Below are 17,191 nucleotides of genomic sequence, written 5' to 3' on the forward strand. Positions count from 1 at the left end.
CACAACCAGAGCAGGAAGGCAGGAGGGAGGCTGAAGTCTGAAAAGAGGGGCTAAGGCCACAGGGGATGGGCAGGGAGTGATCATATTTGGGGGTCATTTTTGGGAGGCTAAACCATAGGAATCAGTTCAGCTTGGCACTGCAGGGGGACTTGAGATGTGAAACTTGAGAGGTTAGACAAGTCAGTCTTCCTCAGTTGATCCTGTCACACTGCTGCTACTGCCCACTCAGGGCACCAGAGCCTAGGGCCTAGCTTAAGTCTGTCAAGTTGGGGCTACTCTTCCGAAAGACCTACCTGAGATGCCTGGAAAGCCTGGGGCTCTGCTGAAGGAGAACTCCCACCTGCCCAGTAGTTGCCTCAGCTCCACCCAACAATCACCTCAGGATTCACCATTTTGTTTTCTTCTCACTCTCCCCATCTGCCATGTTGCCTTACCCTGTGTTTGCTGGCACCTTGGAGGCCAGCAGGTAAATGACTGAGAGTCTCCACAGGAGCACCTGTGGCCTGCGTGTGAGTGTGTTGCTGGGACAGTGTGGTGAAATGTGTGCAGCTGGGGCTGAGCCACAAAAGCAGAAATGCTGGGCCACTGCAGAAGGGGCAGGGTTAGGGTGAGGGTTAGGGTGAGGGTTAGGGTTAGGGTTAGGGTTAGGGTTTAGGGTTAGGGTGAGGGTTAGGGTTAGGGTTAGGGTTAGGGTTAGGGTTAGGGCAGGGGAAGGAAGAGGAGGTCTAGACCAGTCAGGTCGGCCACTTGTCAGCTCCTGCAAAGATCTGGGCTAGAGTGGAAAGAAAACAAACGGTTGAAGGGAACATTTCGGATTCTCTAGAGATTTCTACCCTCAGTGCTGTCTCGTTTCTCAGTGAGTGTGGATAATTGAAAGCTGCTGGGAGGGTTCTGGCTTTGAGAAGTGTGTTCCTTTCGAAAAGTTCAGAGTATCTGAAACACGTTACCACCTTTCTTGTTATAACTTTTCTGACAGAAGGCAAGAAGGTACCTATGAATGTCCCTACTAAGCAGATAGAGATATTAGGAGCAAAGGAGTTACAGGATTTGGCCAGGGTTGCACATGGAATCCATGCTAAAGTGGGCTGAGAACTCTGGTTTCTTGATTCCCACTCTCTGAAAATACACTGTACCATATAAAGAAAGGTATTTTTCCAGCTTGGATGTCTTTACAGTCAGCTGGGGTTTCTATTTGTCAGGTCACACTGTGAAACACTGGAAATGCTGAGCTTGAAAAGGCATTGCAGTTTATCACTGTTCATTGCTGTCAGTCTGTCTTTCTTTTACAGGGCAAAAGGGAACGGAGTGAAATTGCAGAAGGGAATTCCTCTGAGGTAGAACAGGGAAGGGGATGGGAAGGAGGGAGCCAGTGAACGGCAGGCAGAGCAGCAGAGATCACACAATCCACCACCACCATGACAAGAACCAACTGAACTGTAGGGGGCAGTGTGGTATGCGGAAAAAGCCTGGAACTGGCTAGTATTCAAGAGAACTGAATTTCAGTCTCAGTTCTGCTAATAACTTGCTGTATAACTCTGGACAAGACTCTTTACCTCTTCAGGCCATGGTTTCCTCATCAGTACAGGGATAAAAGCTCAGCCCATCTTGCTTACATCACAGACATGATGTGTGACTAGAATCTATGTGAAATGCTCACAAAGAAAGGTACAGACTTGATCCCCCAACCCACTTGCAAAGTACTCTATATCTGTGTGGTCCAATGAAAAGATAATGTGAGCTACTATGTTATTTTCAATTATTTAGTAGTTTCATTTAAAAGTAAAACAAATAGGTGACATTAATTTAACAATGTTTTATTTAATCAAATATGTCATAAATATTGGGCTTCCCAGGTGGCGCTAGTGGTAAAGAAACTACCTGCCAATGCAGGAGATGTAAGAGATGCAGGTTCCATCCCTGGGTTGAGAATATCCCCTGGAGGAGGGCACAGCAAGCCACTCCAGTATTCTTGCCTAGAGAATTCCACAGACAGAGGAGCCAGGTGGGCTACGGTCCACAGGGTCGCAAAGAGTCGGACAGGACTGAAGAGACTTAGCACAGCATAGCACAGCACATCATAAATATTGTTTCAACACTGAAGGAAAAATTGTTTAAAAAATGAGATACTCTCTATTATTTTCTTTACACCTAGGTTTGGAAATATGTTGTGTGTTTTATACTTACAGCACAACTCGTTTCAGACTGGCCACGTTTCAAGGGACTGGTAGGTGTTTGTGGCTGGTGGTTATTATATTGGACAGCACAGCTTTATACTTTGCAAAAGAAACCTGACGTACATCATGAGTTGATCTCAAAACAGGAGAGATGACCATTGCCATGTGACATATATACAGAAAGGTTCAGAGACTTAAAGTCCCAGACCTGGGGTTGGGGCTGAAGTCTAGGTATCCTGTCTCCAACATCAGGATTCTTTCCCTTTCTGAATCATTAGATTCTGTTGATTAAAATCAAAGCCATCAAACAGATGGTTCTCTGTGCTGCTGTGTCTCTATGGAGTAGTAGCCATCATCGTGAAAGCCACCTGTGCCACTGGCTCTACTGGCTGGGTTTTCTGGCCATCAGGAGAGACCCAAAGTGTTTCAAAGAACTTCAGGGAAGCACTGGAGTCCTCTGTTCTCACTTTTCCAGCCAGCCGAGACAGGCCTAGTCATCTTTGATTTATCCATTTCCCTCCCAACCCTGACACCCAATCCATGGAAATTTCATCAGCTCCTTCAGAACTCATCTTGTGGTTTAATAGATATATCAAGCAAATGTAGTGTGTTGGCCTTGTTTCGATTCTGATTCTGAACAAGGTAATTATTTAAAAATATATTTATGAGACAATCATGAATATGAATTCTGATAAGAATGTTAAGTCATTACTGATAATTAATTAGTGATGATGAAATCATCATGATATCTTTAAAAAGTCCTTATCTCTTAGAAATACTGAGGTGTTTGCAGTGAAGTACTATGTCTGTTACTGGCTTCAGATTGGCCATGAGTTGCTAATTATTGAAGCCAGGTGATGGGGACACAGGGGGATCATTATGCCATTCTCTTCACTTTGTATATGTTTGAAATGTTCCAGAACAAGAAATTTCAACTTTTTACGTTTTGAATTCATGTACTTCTCTCCATTTCCATTTTTATCACCCTAGTCCAAGACACTACCATTTCTCACCTGTACTGTCACAGTAGCCTCTGTTTGCTGACCCCCACTCCTTGCCCCTATTTTCCATTACCCCCCCACCTCCTACCACCACAAAGACAGATCTTCTTAAAAATACAAGTCCCAGCCTTCCAATGGCTTCCCATTACATTTAACATAAAAGCCACATTTGACCTACAAAAGTCTCGATGATCTGGCTCCTGCCTCTTTTTCTGGTTATTAGCCTTTCTTACTCTTCTCCACCTACCTACTTCTTGCTGTTCCTCTCAGGGTCTTGACACTGTGGTTCTCTTGGCCAGAAACACTCTTCCCAAACTTTCACGTGACTTGCTCCCTTATAATAAGCACATCCTCAGACAGGCCCTTCTTGACCACTCTGTCCAAAGTTACCAATTCCATTCCCCATCCACACTCCATCACTTTGACTCTTTTTATCATCTATGTATCACTTACCATGATAGGAACTTGTTCTCCATTCATTTGTTTACTTGTTAATTCTCTCCTCTCCCTTACCCCTCTGCCCTTTGAATGTACTTTCCTCAAGGTCAGGGACTGGTACCTATCTGATTGTTATTTACTGTTGCAGCTTCAGAGTCCAGCAGAAGGCCTGGCATATAGGGGCCCTGAAAAAGTATTTGTTGGGTAAAAAAATCTAAGGTACAAGGGCATTTAGGAAAGTGAAAATAGGATCACTAACATTACCATTTACTGAACAATTGATAAGTGCCAGGCATTTATTAAGTCCTTTTCATGCATATTATCTCATTTAATCTTCATAACACCTTCTAACAATGAAGATGGTTAAATTCTCTACAATAACCATAGGAGGCAAGTATTTCTGTTTGCTTTTTATTAGTATAGCTGTTGTCCAATCAGATCCTCAAATACATGTTGACCAAATAGGGAGACTTACCGGCAGACCAGGTGGACCACTTACTCCTGGGAAGCCCTGAGGCCCTGGTTCACCCTGGAAAATCAACCAAAGCTCAGTGAGTAGCAGCAGGCAGCAGTGAACATAAAGGAGATGGCTCCCTTGAGTTACTTGGGCTGGGCAGTGGGCAATCATAGGGTATCATGTTTGGGATGCCAGATGCTGATGCAGATTGCCCAGGCTTCACAACTAGTAACTACACCAGGATGTCTAAATTTAGGGAGCCTTTTGTAGTGTGGAAAGGACCAAAGTCCATGGCAGGGAAAAAAAAAAAAACTATCCAAAACAGAATCTCAAATGCCCAGGTTAATTGGGAGGCAGAAAAGATGATCAGCTGTTTTCTTTCCAGTGGAAGAAGCTGTTAAGTACAATTTCCTCTAGCAAATTACTGGCTGCAAAGACATCAATGGCTTTGGGCAAAGAGTAATGATTACAGTTTGGAAAGTGCTGCATAATACTCTAATCTGTCTTTCTTTCGTATGCTAATTTACCAATTAGTACCCTGAAGGGGCTCCTTAAGGTTTGGGAATAGTTAGGAAGGCAGGGAATTTTTCATATGCTCCCAAACTGTTCCCAAAACAATGATTACTTCCTGTAAACCTGGAGAATGCCTAGAGCTGTTGCTTCCACAAAGAAATGGGACTAAGCACCTCCCTTGACTACAGGTACAAGATTGATCACAAAACTAAAGGGATCGCCAGGAAGGAATGGAATGCAGGTTACTAAAAGATATCTGCACAGATTAATAGGAAAGGGAAGGGAAGGGGAAGTTGCTCAGTTGTGTCCGACTCTGTGAATGCATGGACTGCGGCCTACTAGGCGCCTCTGTCCATGGGATTTTCCAGGCAAGAGTGCTGGAGTGGGTTGCCATTGCCTTCTCCAAGATTAACAGGAAACAGCCATTCAAATACAATCAGGTCTACACGCATATCAAAATACAGATTATAAAATATCTCACTTAAACAGGTTCAGCCTTGGTAGTTCAGATCAGGTGAAGCAGGGCATCTATTGCCACTTGGTAACAGTATAGACTGTTTGCAGGGTCCAGTTCTGAGGGCAACTAGCTTCTTTAAGAGGATAACTCAAGAGCAACCATTATACCCTATTGTTCTATTACGGAGGGTTGGTAGTTAGGAGGAAAAAACTCAACTATTTAATGTTTGTTTTAAGTTATTCAGCATCTTGATAACTGAATCTACATAACTGAAACACAGACAATAGCACCTGAATGATTATTAAGAAACCCAGACACACTCATAACCATATAGCAGAAAACAGACTCTATCAAACTTTCACAAGGGACAGAACAAAGAAGGATTTATCTTTACTTCCAAACAAAAATCCATTACCCAGAACCTTCTATCTTAGTATAGTCTGGTTATTAGAGTTGAACTCTAGTATTAATAGGGAAAGACTTATTAACTTGTTCTTAAATGTTCACTACCTTGGATCCTTTCTTCCCTTTGGGAAATCCCATGAATTCCAGTTCTCCAGTAGATGGTGGGGGTCCTGCAGGACCAGGCAGGCCAACATCTCCCTGTAAGATCAAACGAAACATTAAGCAAAGCAGACACCACACAGACCATTTCTCCTGAGGATAGGTTCGTCCTCCAGATATAATTCACAAATAAACTGTCCGTGACTTTAGCTTCTTCACTCTCACCCTTGCAGCAATGAGGAACCGAAACTATCAGTTCCAAGAGGTGAAAAGAATTATAAGCCTGACCAAATGCATTCTGTACCAGCACTGCAGAGGGAGGAAGCAAGATGGATGAAAGGAAACAGCAGGTTCACGGTTTCCATGGTCATGCATGAAAGGGTGTTTAGAAGAAAGCCAAAAAAGGGTTTGAGCAAGGTGAATGGCAACCTCTTGGCAACAGTGATCAGAATCTAATTGGTCCAGTCTTTGCCAAGAGCACAAGCAGAGGCAGTAAGGTCTGTGTTGGAACACTGAAGACTGGATTTGCTCCCTGAAACAGTGCAGTCTACAAGAGGCAGCCACCAAGGAAGGGGAGGGCAAGCTCCCAGTCTCCCTTGAGGCTCTTAAATGACTTTACAGTTTCTATAGAGGGAAATATTAGTAGGAGAATGAGGGAAGGAAAATAAAAGGGAATGATAAGAGAGGGTTAAGAAGGAGAGAAGGGGGAGATGGAGGGAGAGAAGAAAGAGAAGGAGGAAGGATGGAGAGAAGAGAAGCAGAGAAAAGGAAAGAGAAAATGGCACAATATAATACAAATCAGTAGGGACATACCCAGGTGGAAGGAAGATAAAATAAATTTCAAGAGAGTACATTCATCAGACATGTACACTTCACAGTAGGAAGCGGGAAGACTACAATATTTGGAAGGAAAAAGACTACACAAGCCTATGTGTGCACATGCAGCCCTCAAGGAAACCCACCAGAGGACTCATGAGGGATGGGAAATGCTCACTTTCCAAGGTAAAGAGCCAAAGCCCCCAACACAAGCAGGCACACGTGTGCAACTAGAGACATTTCTGGAAGCACATGGAAAGCAGTGTATGTTCCAAAATCTATTTACCTTGACTCCTTTCTCTCCTTGGAAACCTAACCCCATATTCCCCTGGGGCACAGGGATGTAGGGAAGAAAAACAAAATCAATTACTAAATAAGTTCCAGGAACTTAAATTGGAATGCAGGTTTTTTTTTTTTTTTTAACCAGAGTATGTTTAACCAGACAAGAAATATCTCTGGGGAAACTAGCGTACTTAGTGGTAGGAAGTCAAATGCCCCAAGACAAAGTATACTTACATCAGGACCAGGGAAACCAGGGGGGCCAGGAGGACCCTGGATTAAAAGAGAAAAGAAAGGGTTAACTCTTGTTAGTTTCAGCCCCAAAGAACCTAGTCATGTTGAGAGTCACTGAGGGTAAGTCCCCTACCGGCATGGTGTGGCCCTGTTTTGGTATAGCAGATTCTAGCTCCTTCTCCCCAGAGTTCCTTTTTTTTTTTTTTAATCTCCTTTGAAATTTCCCCAGTTGACCTGATAACCACAGTCATGCTAAGGTACTGACTTCATGTGTCATTCTTCCCATTAGGCCCGACAGTTTTAAATAATGACTTTTGGTGAAAGTAAATCAAACTAATCAGGGGTGGGTTTTCACATACTGGAGAGAGGCTTTCTGGGTACCACACAGCTAACTGGCTATGTTCTTCCTAGAACCAGTGATGGCAAATAGGTATGTGGGAAGAGCTCTCCAAGGTGAAGTGTTGAGAAAGATTTTTAAGTTGCTTCTGTGCTGAGGGTGGGTGATGATGCTGGTGGTATGATTAATTAGCAATGTCTATCATGGATGAGGGGAATGGAAGGTCACAATAGATGTGCTGGGTATTAGCCATCCTTGGGCTATACTTTAGGTTGAGCTAGACTAGGAGGCTTTGGAGGCCCAGAGTAGATGGTCAGAGATTTTGATAAATACAGGTTACAAATAGCTCCTTATACGAACATGCTTCACTTAAACCTCCAAGAACGGAAACTGCCTTTCTCCGCTAGGAAGGCCTACATTTACATAGGCTTTTAATCCAGGGGAAAGCATTCATGCAAATGCTGTGATCACATCGTAGATTTAGGCCAGTCTTACTTGCAATCCTGGTGGTCCTCTGGGTCCTACAGCTCCTGGAGATCCGGGTGCTCCTTGTGGGCCCTAGAGAGCAAAGTTTTTACCGAAGTCAAAGAAGTAAGACAGTTTCTCAGGAAAAACATACACATAAGAATCACACAAGAATGTTCATAACAGCTTTATTCAGAATACTTAAAAAGTGGAAATGTCAGATGAATGGATAAACAAGTTGTGGTATATTAATATCATGGAATATTACTCAGCCATAAAATTGAAATAATGCCATTTGCAGCAACGTGGATGGACCTAGAGATTATCAGACTAAGTGAAGTCAGTCAGAGGAAGACAGGTACTATATGATACCACTTATATGTGGAATCTAAAACACAACACAAATCAGCACATCTATGAAACAGAAACAGACTTACAGATACAGAGAACAAACCTGGGGTTGCCAAGGAGGAGGGGGTAGGGGAGGGATGGACTGGGAGTTTGGGATTAGGAGATGCAGAGTGTTATATACAGGATGGATAAACAACAAGGTCCTACTGTATAGCATTGGGAACTATATTCAACATCCTGTGACAAACCATAATGGAAAAGAAATATGAAAAATAATGTGTGTGTATATATATATATGTGTATATATATATATATATATATATATATATATCTGAGTCACCTTGCTATACAGCAGAAATTAATACATTATAAATCAACTATGCTTCAATAAAATCTTTTAAAAATTGTAAATGTCCCAGGTGTCCAGTGATAGAATAACTGATTAAAAAACCCAATACATCTATATAGTGGAATAAGTACTCAACAATATAAAGTAACAAATTATTGATATATGAAACAAAGAGAATGAATCTCAAAAGTTCTGTTCTAAGTGAAAGAAGCCAGACCCCAAAGCCTACATATATATTATTCTCTTTGTATGAAGTTCTAGAATAGGAAAACCTTATCTATGACAGAAAAAAATCAGAACAGTGATTGCCTTTGATGTGGGCTGACTGGGAAGGAGCAGGAAAGAACTTTCTCTATTTTTTCAAGATTTTTTTGACATGGACCATTTTTAAAGTCTTTATTGAATTTGTTCCAATATTGCTTCTGTTTTCTGTTTTGGTTTTTTGGCCATGGGGTATGTGGGATCTTAGCTTCTCGACAAGGGATTAAATCCACACCCCCTGCATTGCAAGGTGGAGTCTTAATCACTGGACCACCAGGCAAGTTCCCAGGTGAGAACTTTCTGAGGTGATGGGAATGGTCTACACCTTAGGAGGGGTTGAATTACACAGAAATGTTTATTTGTAAAAATGCAGCAAATGCACATTTAAGATTTGTGTATTTCATTATATGTAAATTTTACAGGAAAGGAAAAACTGTAAACAAATTTCGAAGCCTAGCTAATGATAGCCATGCTGTAGTATTTAGGGGTAGGAGTATTATTGTCTGCAGTTAACTTTGAAATGCAGCAAAACTAAGACGGATTAATGGATGGGAGTGTGATAAAGCAGGTAAAGTACTAATGGTACACTATTTACTGCAAACTTGGTTCAACTGTGCTCTCTATTTGAAAATTTTCATATTAAAGTTATGAAAAAGCCAAAAACTTAAAAAAGAAAAGAACTGTTATATAACTATCAAATAAAGTAGACTTCGAGACAAAGAATGTTACTAGGGATAAAGAGGGGGCACTTTGTAACAGTAACATAGTTCAATTCATCAAGAAGATATAAAAATCTTAGTTGTGCATACACCTAATAGCGAGCTTCAAAATACACAAAGCAAAGACTGATGGAACTGTAAGGAGAAATAGATAAGTTCATGATTCTAGATGGAGATATGAACATCCCTCCTTCAGTAATTAATAGAACAACTGAACAAAAAAGTGAGGAAAAAGAAGATCCAAAGCACATTATTAACTACTTAGACCTAATGCATATTTTTTAGATCACTATACTCTCAACCAGCTCAATACATACTCTTTGCAAGTACATATGGAATATTCACCAAGATAATTCCATAAGTGGGGCCATAAAATAAACCTCAACAAATTTAAAAGCATGGAACTATCCAGAGGGTACCCTCTAACTGCAATAAAATCAGACTAGAAACCAATAACAGAAAGATATCTGGAAAGTCACCAAATATTTGGAAATTAACCACCATGAATCCCCATGGGTCAAAAAAAAATTAGAAGGAAAACTAGAAAATATTTTGAACTGTATGATGACAATATTAAAAGTGAGAGAATGAAATCTGAAGAGAAAGATGGTATGGGGAAAGATGGTATGCTCCCCAGTTTTAATGATAAGTGATAAGTTTAATGATAAGTGACAAGGTGATTGTGCTTAGGTGAAGGATGGAGAGATTAAGTGAAATCAAGACTTAGGAGGGAGAGAGAGTAGGGGTTCACAGGTTCCCCAGGAATATATGAGAGTAGAACATTGCTCTGACAATAACTAATAACCTTTGGCCTCCTTACTGACCACAAATCTCTTATCCAGCCATGAACCCTCCCTCCCTAAAGCTAAGTGGTTTATTTATCATGTCTGGATATGCAGACAAACACTGTATCTTTGAGGGCAGGGAAATGCATCTCCAGGAGAAGTTATGGAGCAAATACACTGGATGTTCTTCCACAAATGTAGTTAACCCACGATCTAAGCCAATGCTGTTCCACTTTAGGAGACCTCTGTGCTCTTGGTCTTCATTCATCTCTGTTTACAGGTATGCCTGCACAGATCTTGCTTATTGCCCACCTTTTCTCACATACTCTCTCTGTTTAGGAAGTGTCCTCCCATTGCCAGCCAGCCTAAATATCACTCACATTTCTTAGAGGCTACCTTCTTTTAGTGATGTAGCCTTAGGTGGATAGCATCCCTTTCTTTGACGCTGTTGTGGAATTTTTACTCCACACTCCTACTAGTTTTTCACATCCTGGGGGTGGGAGGTGGCTGTGTGTGTGTGTGTGTGTGTGTGTGTGTGTGTGTGTGTGCAGAGACTGTGTCTGCATTGTCTCAGAAATCACTCATGGCCCTTTGCTGATGGTAGGAGCTCAATATCTGTTCTGGAATGGAAGAAGAAAGGAAGGAAGCCTGATACAGGAAAAGAGGAAGAGAGAAGGGGCCTTTTTTAAGCTACTTCAAAGGCAAGTGGTGACAATGTGGAAAATCAAGGTAAAACAAAGCTCTTATTACTACACCTCATGGCCTTTCATGGACTCACTATTATTGAATCCCTAAAAGGAATTTCTCTATGGACTACCTTTTAAAAGGAGAGTGTTTTACTTCTTTTGTTTTACCTATAGCCCTCTGAACACACAGAAAACTTAGCAAATGGTTGTGCAGTGAAAGGCAAGATTCTTTCCTGATCATCCCTGGGTGAGATGTAGGTCCCTGGCCGAGAGGTCTGAAAGCCTGGTGCCGTGTCACTGGAGGTGGATAGTCCATCCCTTTAGTACATTCTTATTTTGAAAATGTCAATAGACTGATCGGTTTTACTCCAACCCTCTGGATTTTCCTTGAAGGTTTACGAAGACCTTCAAACATCATGGAGAGGAATGAAAAGGGGTTATCAGTAACTATTAAGCAAACACTGAGAGCTCAACACATAGGTAACAACTTACAGTGATTCCATCCAGTCCGGGCAGCCCAGGCTCCCCCTGAGTAACAGACAAAGGCAGGACATTGAAGAGATGAATAAATTAAGCTTGTGGTATTTTACACATAACTGACCTAAGATGCACGGGCATAAAAATGCATGGCTGAAGCTTGAGCCTCCTCTGTCAAGGTCTTGTGTTTTAAATAATGCATGCATCAGACATAATCAACCATTTCTTTTTTTCTATGAAAAATCTAGACTCTAGAAGAAAAATATTATAACCTTGATTGAACAGGATTTCATTCTTTACTTGAATTAATTAATTTCCAACTTTGCTAGGAACTTATCAATTAGAGACTGCTTCTGTGGGCTGGTGATTTTCTTGATTTTTTTGGAAGAAAGCAAAGCTACCTTGCTGTGCACCTTCATCCCCAGAGAATCTGTGCCCATATGTATACAAGGCAAATCAGACATTTCAAGGGAGAATCAACAGAGCATATAGTCTCTGATTACATTTTAATTACTTTACAGCATCTTAAGTCACCATATGAATCTGTAATATAACCATCCTGTGGAAATTACTGTGTTCCACTGGGTCCAGGGTCTCTTTGATTTTTGACAAAACCACTTAATCAGTGTTTGCTACAACAGTGGCCATATGTGGATACCTGCTAGTCTTACCCCACTTAGCTTATAGTAAAAAATTGGCTCTCTGCAACCTGGGAAGAGTACTGCCTGGGTTTTAGCTCTTTGGGAAGCTGGCTTATGCCTGTGAGCAAGTCACAGAGCCTCGGGCCACCTCAGTCTTTCTATCTGTAAAATGAGCCACATGAATTCGAGAATCATGAGGTTCTCTCTGGAGAGGAGCCCAGTTCCTCTCCTATTCCCCCATCACACAATTGTTCTCCTGTTCAGTAGAGCTTTTATTACCACCTAGGCCACCCTGTTTTCCTCTTTTGGTGTCCTGAGCTCTTTGCAACAAAATGCAGGTACAGGCCATCCCTCTCCCAAACAGGAGCTTCCCAAGATGGGCTGCTCTTTGGTTTTCAGAAGCTGCAGGTAGGTTCCAGTGTGCTGCATTATTAAATCAGTGATTTTTATTATATTTTTTCTTCTTGTTTTTTTTTTAATATTATATATTTAAAAGGCAGTATCTTTTGAACTGTGAATTGGCAGTCAAAGATGCATAGTGCACTTTTTAAACTTCTGTTGGTGTGTACTGTGTGTGTTTCTGTGTGCTTCTTATGCTGAAAAGAAAGTTTTTCTTTATAAAAAATAAAAGTAAAGTCCTTTCCAAGTCTAACATGCCATTCCCACTATCATCAAAACCCCAAACCCTTTACATTCTTCATTTCCCAGCTATGTACACCCATCACTGCCTTCTAAAGAGCTGGAGATACCGGCTCCAGCTCTGTGCATGGGTAGAGGGCAGAAAGGTACCATCTCCAGCTAAGCGAGCTTGGGTACGTCTTCCTCTCCCATGTTGGACTTACAATAGGTTCCTGTCTGCTCCCAGGGAAATGATGGGCTCCTATCCCACTCTGCAAGGGATTAGGATCGATCCTCTGACACCAGAATTTACTGAAGGCCCACAGGATACTAGGCAGCCTACACCAAGTATAGAGCCACACGAATACAGAAGGTTCTTGTCAATTCTAGGAAGAGATGAAAGTTTCCAACCAGCTACAGAGTTGATGGACAATTTTTGCCGACAGCCAGGGGCCCAGCAAGGGTGACGGGCTGGTATGCAGATAGAGAAAAGGGCAGAGCTATGATCCTGGACTGGTGGCCAAGCTAAGATGGGTAGAGACACACATGGCTTCAAACCAAGGTATGCAGACATCAAGGATTCTGGAGTAGAACAAAGGCATCTGCCTTCAGGAAGTATCTCGGCCTGTCAAGGAAAATGACACCCATGCACACTGTCTGCTGATTTGTCCCCTATTTTTGGTCTTGCTCTGACAAAGCAAATCTCTTTGACAATATGGTTGCAAACATTTCTGTCAATGTTTCCACCACAAAAAGTTCCAGATCCTTTTTAAATCCAGCTTGGTCTGTTCCTTAAATAGAGATGCAGATGCTAGTTCCAGAAATGTTTTCATTGGATGTGGTGCTCCATCCTGGGGGAACTCAGCTTATAGCCTACTCAGCTGTCTGCCTAAAAGGCTCTTACCTTCATTCCTTTGAAACTACCTTGGGCAAGGACAGGTTCACCTTTAGAGCCTTTCTGACCAGGAAGCCCCTGCGTAAAATAAGAAAAATTTGTGAAGTAATGTGCACGTGCGCGCATGCACGCACGCACACACACGGTATTAATAGTATGATCTGATCATATGGAAAAATAAAAGCCTGAAACCATGTGGTGTATTCTATAGCAGCGATAGGCAGACAAAGTTCAGCCCCTGAACAGGTGCTGTGTCTCAAAGCTATATGCCAGTTCCCCAGCCTCCAAGTCAGAGGTTTGTTAAGGAATTAGAACATAGATTTTGAATCTATTCAGAGAACCAATCTGAACATCCACATAAAATACACATGTCTCTTATAAGCCTATAGCTCACCTGCTCCATATGTCACAGGTATAAGTCACTGATGGGAACTTTGTCTAGGACAGAGGTTAGTGGACTTTTTCTGTAGAGAGCCAGAGAGTAAATAATATATACTTTGGGGGTCATATCTGAGCTCTGTCCTGTATTCTGTTTTTCTTCACAATCTTTTAAAAAGTGGAAAAAGAAACCACAGGACAAAGGTAATGTGGGCCAGTTTACAGATCCCTGCTCTACATAACCATCTCCATCTTGTGCTTTTACTGTACAACTTCAGCTTTGATATCTAAGCAGCAGGTGTGTCTCACTGTCAACATGGAAAACTGTTCAAAGTATGCCCAACCTGTCTAATCAGCCAGAGTTTTTAATGTCTCAGTGGCAGACACTAGCTAATATCTGCTAGATGTTGACCTTCTGGGGAAAATCAATGTCCCGATACCTAAATGGAAGTTGGGATTAGTGTTGGGGGTAGGCCGAAACTTTGGGGACAGAAGCATTGATTGAATGATGGATTCCCGAGTTCAAGGTCCATAGGTATAATAAACGTACCATGTGGTTCCCAAAGCACAAACCGTTTCTTTCCTAACATTTCTATTTTCCATTATGCTTGTGGCCACTACTTTCATCAAAGAAATTACGAAGGCTATCTATCCAGTGTTCAGTAGGGTTAGTAAGGTTCAGCTTAGTAAAAATCCACAACCATGTTCCTATTTAGGCTTAAAGGAAGGTGTAGGGACAGGATTGGGTTTTACCCTGGTCCTTTGGCTGCCAGGGGCTGTTTATTACTTTAAGATTTCTTTTCTCCCTCTTGGGGGCTGGGATTCCTTACTTTTCCAGATTTCCATTGTTTTAACACAGATGTGATTTGTTCTCTTGCCCTGTTATCATGGCAGTGTTTGGAGGCCTTTGTGACTCTAATAGCTCATACTATGTTGGTAATACATCTTTCTCCCCGACTCTCTGCTATATATTGGCTTGGTCCTTAGTTGTGAAAGTCCCTTATGCCAATTTGGGGTTTGTGCTTTGTCTGGCCCATCTTCTTACATGTACATTCACATCTACAACTTGGTCACTGAAAGCAATGCCCTTCCAGTAAAATGCCAAGTCATTCGTGTAGCTATGGAATTGGTCTAATAGATAGTGCAATTTCCATTTAAACATATCAGTGCTCTTATTCACTTAGATTATTTCAAATGAGGTTGAGAATGGGTTTGAAATATATTATTTTTCTCTTTCCAGCCACTCACAAAAGCAGCCTTGTAAGGGCATGGCATCTATTAGAGATCTTTTAGATCCAAATATTTGAGCTCTATCTGGACGAATGGAATGAAGCAAAAGTGATGACACCAATATCCAATAAATGCCTTATCAATTCCAGAACCAAGAGTTCCGATGTGGGGAAAGGATGGCAAGAGGAAAACTATGTCAGTGTAGAGTAGTATTTCTCAGTTATTTCTGACTATTGACACTTTGGGGCAGATGATAAGTTGATGTTATGGTGGGGGCTGTCCTGAACCAGTAGCATGCTCCCAACTGTGAGGACTAAAAGGGTCAATGAAAGTGAAAGTGAAAGTTGCTCAGTTGTGTCCGACTCTTTTGACCCCAAGGACTATACAGTCCATGGAATTCTCCAGGCCAGAATACTGGAGTGGGTTCCAGTATGTTCCCTTCTCCAGGGGATCTTCTCAACCCAGGGTTCGAACCCAGGTCTCCCACATTGCAGGTGGATTCTTTATCAGCTGCGTCACCAGGGAAGCCCAAAAGTGTCAATGTTACATATGTATATGTAGTTATATTATGGGATGTGAAAGTCACTCTGTTGTGTCCAACATTTTGCAACCCCATGGACAGTATGAAAGTGAAAGTGAAGTCACTCAGTCGTGTCTGACTCTTTGCGACCCCATGGACTGTAGCCTATCAGGCTCCTCCATCCATGGGATTTTCCAGGCAAGAGTGCTTGAGTGGATTGCCATTTCCTTCTCCAGGGAATCTTCCTGACTCAGGAATCGAATCCGGGTCTCCTGCATTGCAGGCAGATGCTTTACCATCTGAGCCACCAGGGAAGCCAGTATAGTTCATAGAATACACAGTCCATGGACTGTATAGGCCATGGAGTTCTCCAGGCCAGAATACGGAGTGGGTAGCAATTCCCTTCTCTAGCAGATCTTCTCGACCCAGGAATCGAACTGGGGTCTCATTTTTTACTAGCTGAGCCACCAGGGAAGCCCGAAAATACTGGAGTGGGTAGCCTATCCCTTCTCTAGTGGATCTTCCTGACCCAGAAATCGAACTGGAGACTCCTGCATTGCAGGTGGATTCTTTACTACGGGAGCCACCAGGGAAGTCCAAAAGTGTCAATAATAACTGCCAAATGTCCTCGGGAAGGATGCAAAATCACCACTGCTTAAGAATCACTGGTAGAGACCAAGCCTGCCAAGCCCTTTGGGTCACTGTTAGTGCTTCCATGATCCCATGTAAGCCTTCCAAGTACTGCATTTCCCAATATCATCTAATGTGGGAAAATGTCAAATAGCCAAACATGTACTTTGCTCTAAAATTTACTACGGTCTTTTTTAATAATCTTGCCAACTCTAAAAGCATCATTAAAAAAAAAAAAAAAAACTAACTAGCGTAGCATGTGTACACTCCCCTGAAACTGGTATTCTTTAGACTTTTGACATTGTGGTGCTCCACTGGACAAAGGGCTTCAGTGATTGCCCCATGGATACTTAACAAGATCAGAGAAGCAGAAGAGAGGGCACACTTGAAGGCAGCAAAACCATTGAAATAATGTACAAAGATGTGGCAGCTTACAGGTGGTCCAGGAAGCCCAGAATAGCCATCAGGGCCTGGAAATCCAACAGCTCCTTGAGTTCCATTACAGCCATCCAGGCCAGGTGGGCCTCTGGGTCCTGGCTGTCCAGGGTGGCCCTGATGAAAGAGAAAAGAAGGGATTGAGTCAGTCACAGGATTAGACTCTCAGCTAATCCAACAAGTTCCACAGTGAGAGATGCCAAGGATGCTCCCAAATTCTGGCTCCTTGTCCACTGCCTTTGCCTCATCACCTCTGCTCCCATCTCTGTTTATTATATTCAGGTGTAGGTAGCTGATGACAGCTCAGTGTCTCCCCTGCCCAAAGGATTGATGCTTTACAAGCTGAAACCAAAGGGACTGAGCATGAAGAGATGGGCTACAAAGAGTGCTGTGACTTTACCTTCCTTTGGTAGAAAGATGCACTAAGATGGGTCTTAGCTGCCTGGCAGCTGAATTGCTACCAACAGGGAATCATGCCAGGCCTTGGGATTCCTCACAATGGACTGGAACCTGGGCAGCCTGGCCTGGCTCTCTGTATTAG

General features: G+C 42.3%; 1 protein-coding gene across 3 annotated transcripts in view; it reads right to left on the bottom strand.

The window, feature by feature from the left end:
* The window catches only part of COL4A6 (collagen type IV alpha 6 chain), a 338,917-nt gene that overhangs the window by 43,874 nt on the left and 277,852 nt on the right, over positions 1 to 17,191 (bottom strand). For all 3 annotated transcript variants that reach the window (XM_061409397.1, XM_061409398.1, XM_061409395.1), the window contains 8 exons: positions 16,651 to 16,767; positions 13,467 to 13,535; positions 11,319 to 11,354; positions 7,706 to 7,768; positions 6,877 to 6,912; positions 6,647 to 6,688; positions 5,551 to 5,643; positions 4,089 to 4,142 (listed from right to left, as the gene is read on the bottom strand). In XM_061409397.1, coding sequence (XP_061265381.1) covers positions 4,089 to 4,142; positions 5,551 to 5,643; positions 6,647 to 6,688; positions 6,877 to 6,912; positions 7,706 to 7,768; positions 11,319 to 11,354; positions 13,467 to 13,535; positions 16,651 to 16,767 — 510 coding nt within the window. The remainder of the gene's footprint in view (positions 1 to 4,088; positions 4,143 to 5,550; positions 5,644 to 6,646; positions 6,689 to 6,876; positions 6,913 to 7,705; positions 7,769 to 11,318; positions 11,355 to 13,466; positions 13,536 to 16,650; positions 16,768 to 17,191) is intronic.

The sequence above is a fragment of the Bos javanicus genome, chromosome X (genome assembly GCF_032452875.1).
Source record: "Bos javanicus breed banteng chromosome X, ARS-OSU_banteng_1.0, whole genome shotgun sequence".
Lineage (NCBI taxonomy): Eukaryota > Metazoa > Chordata > Mammalia > Artiodactyla > Bovidae > Bos > Bos javanicus.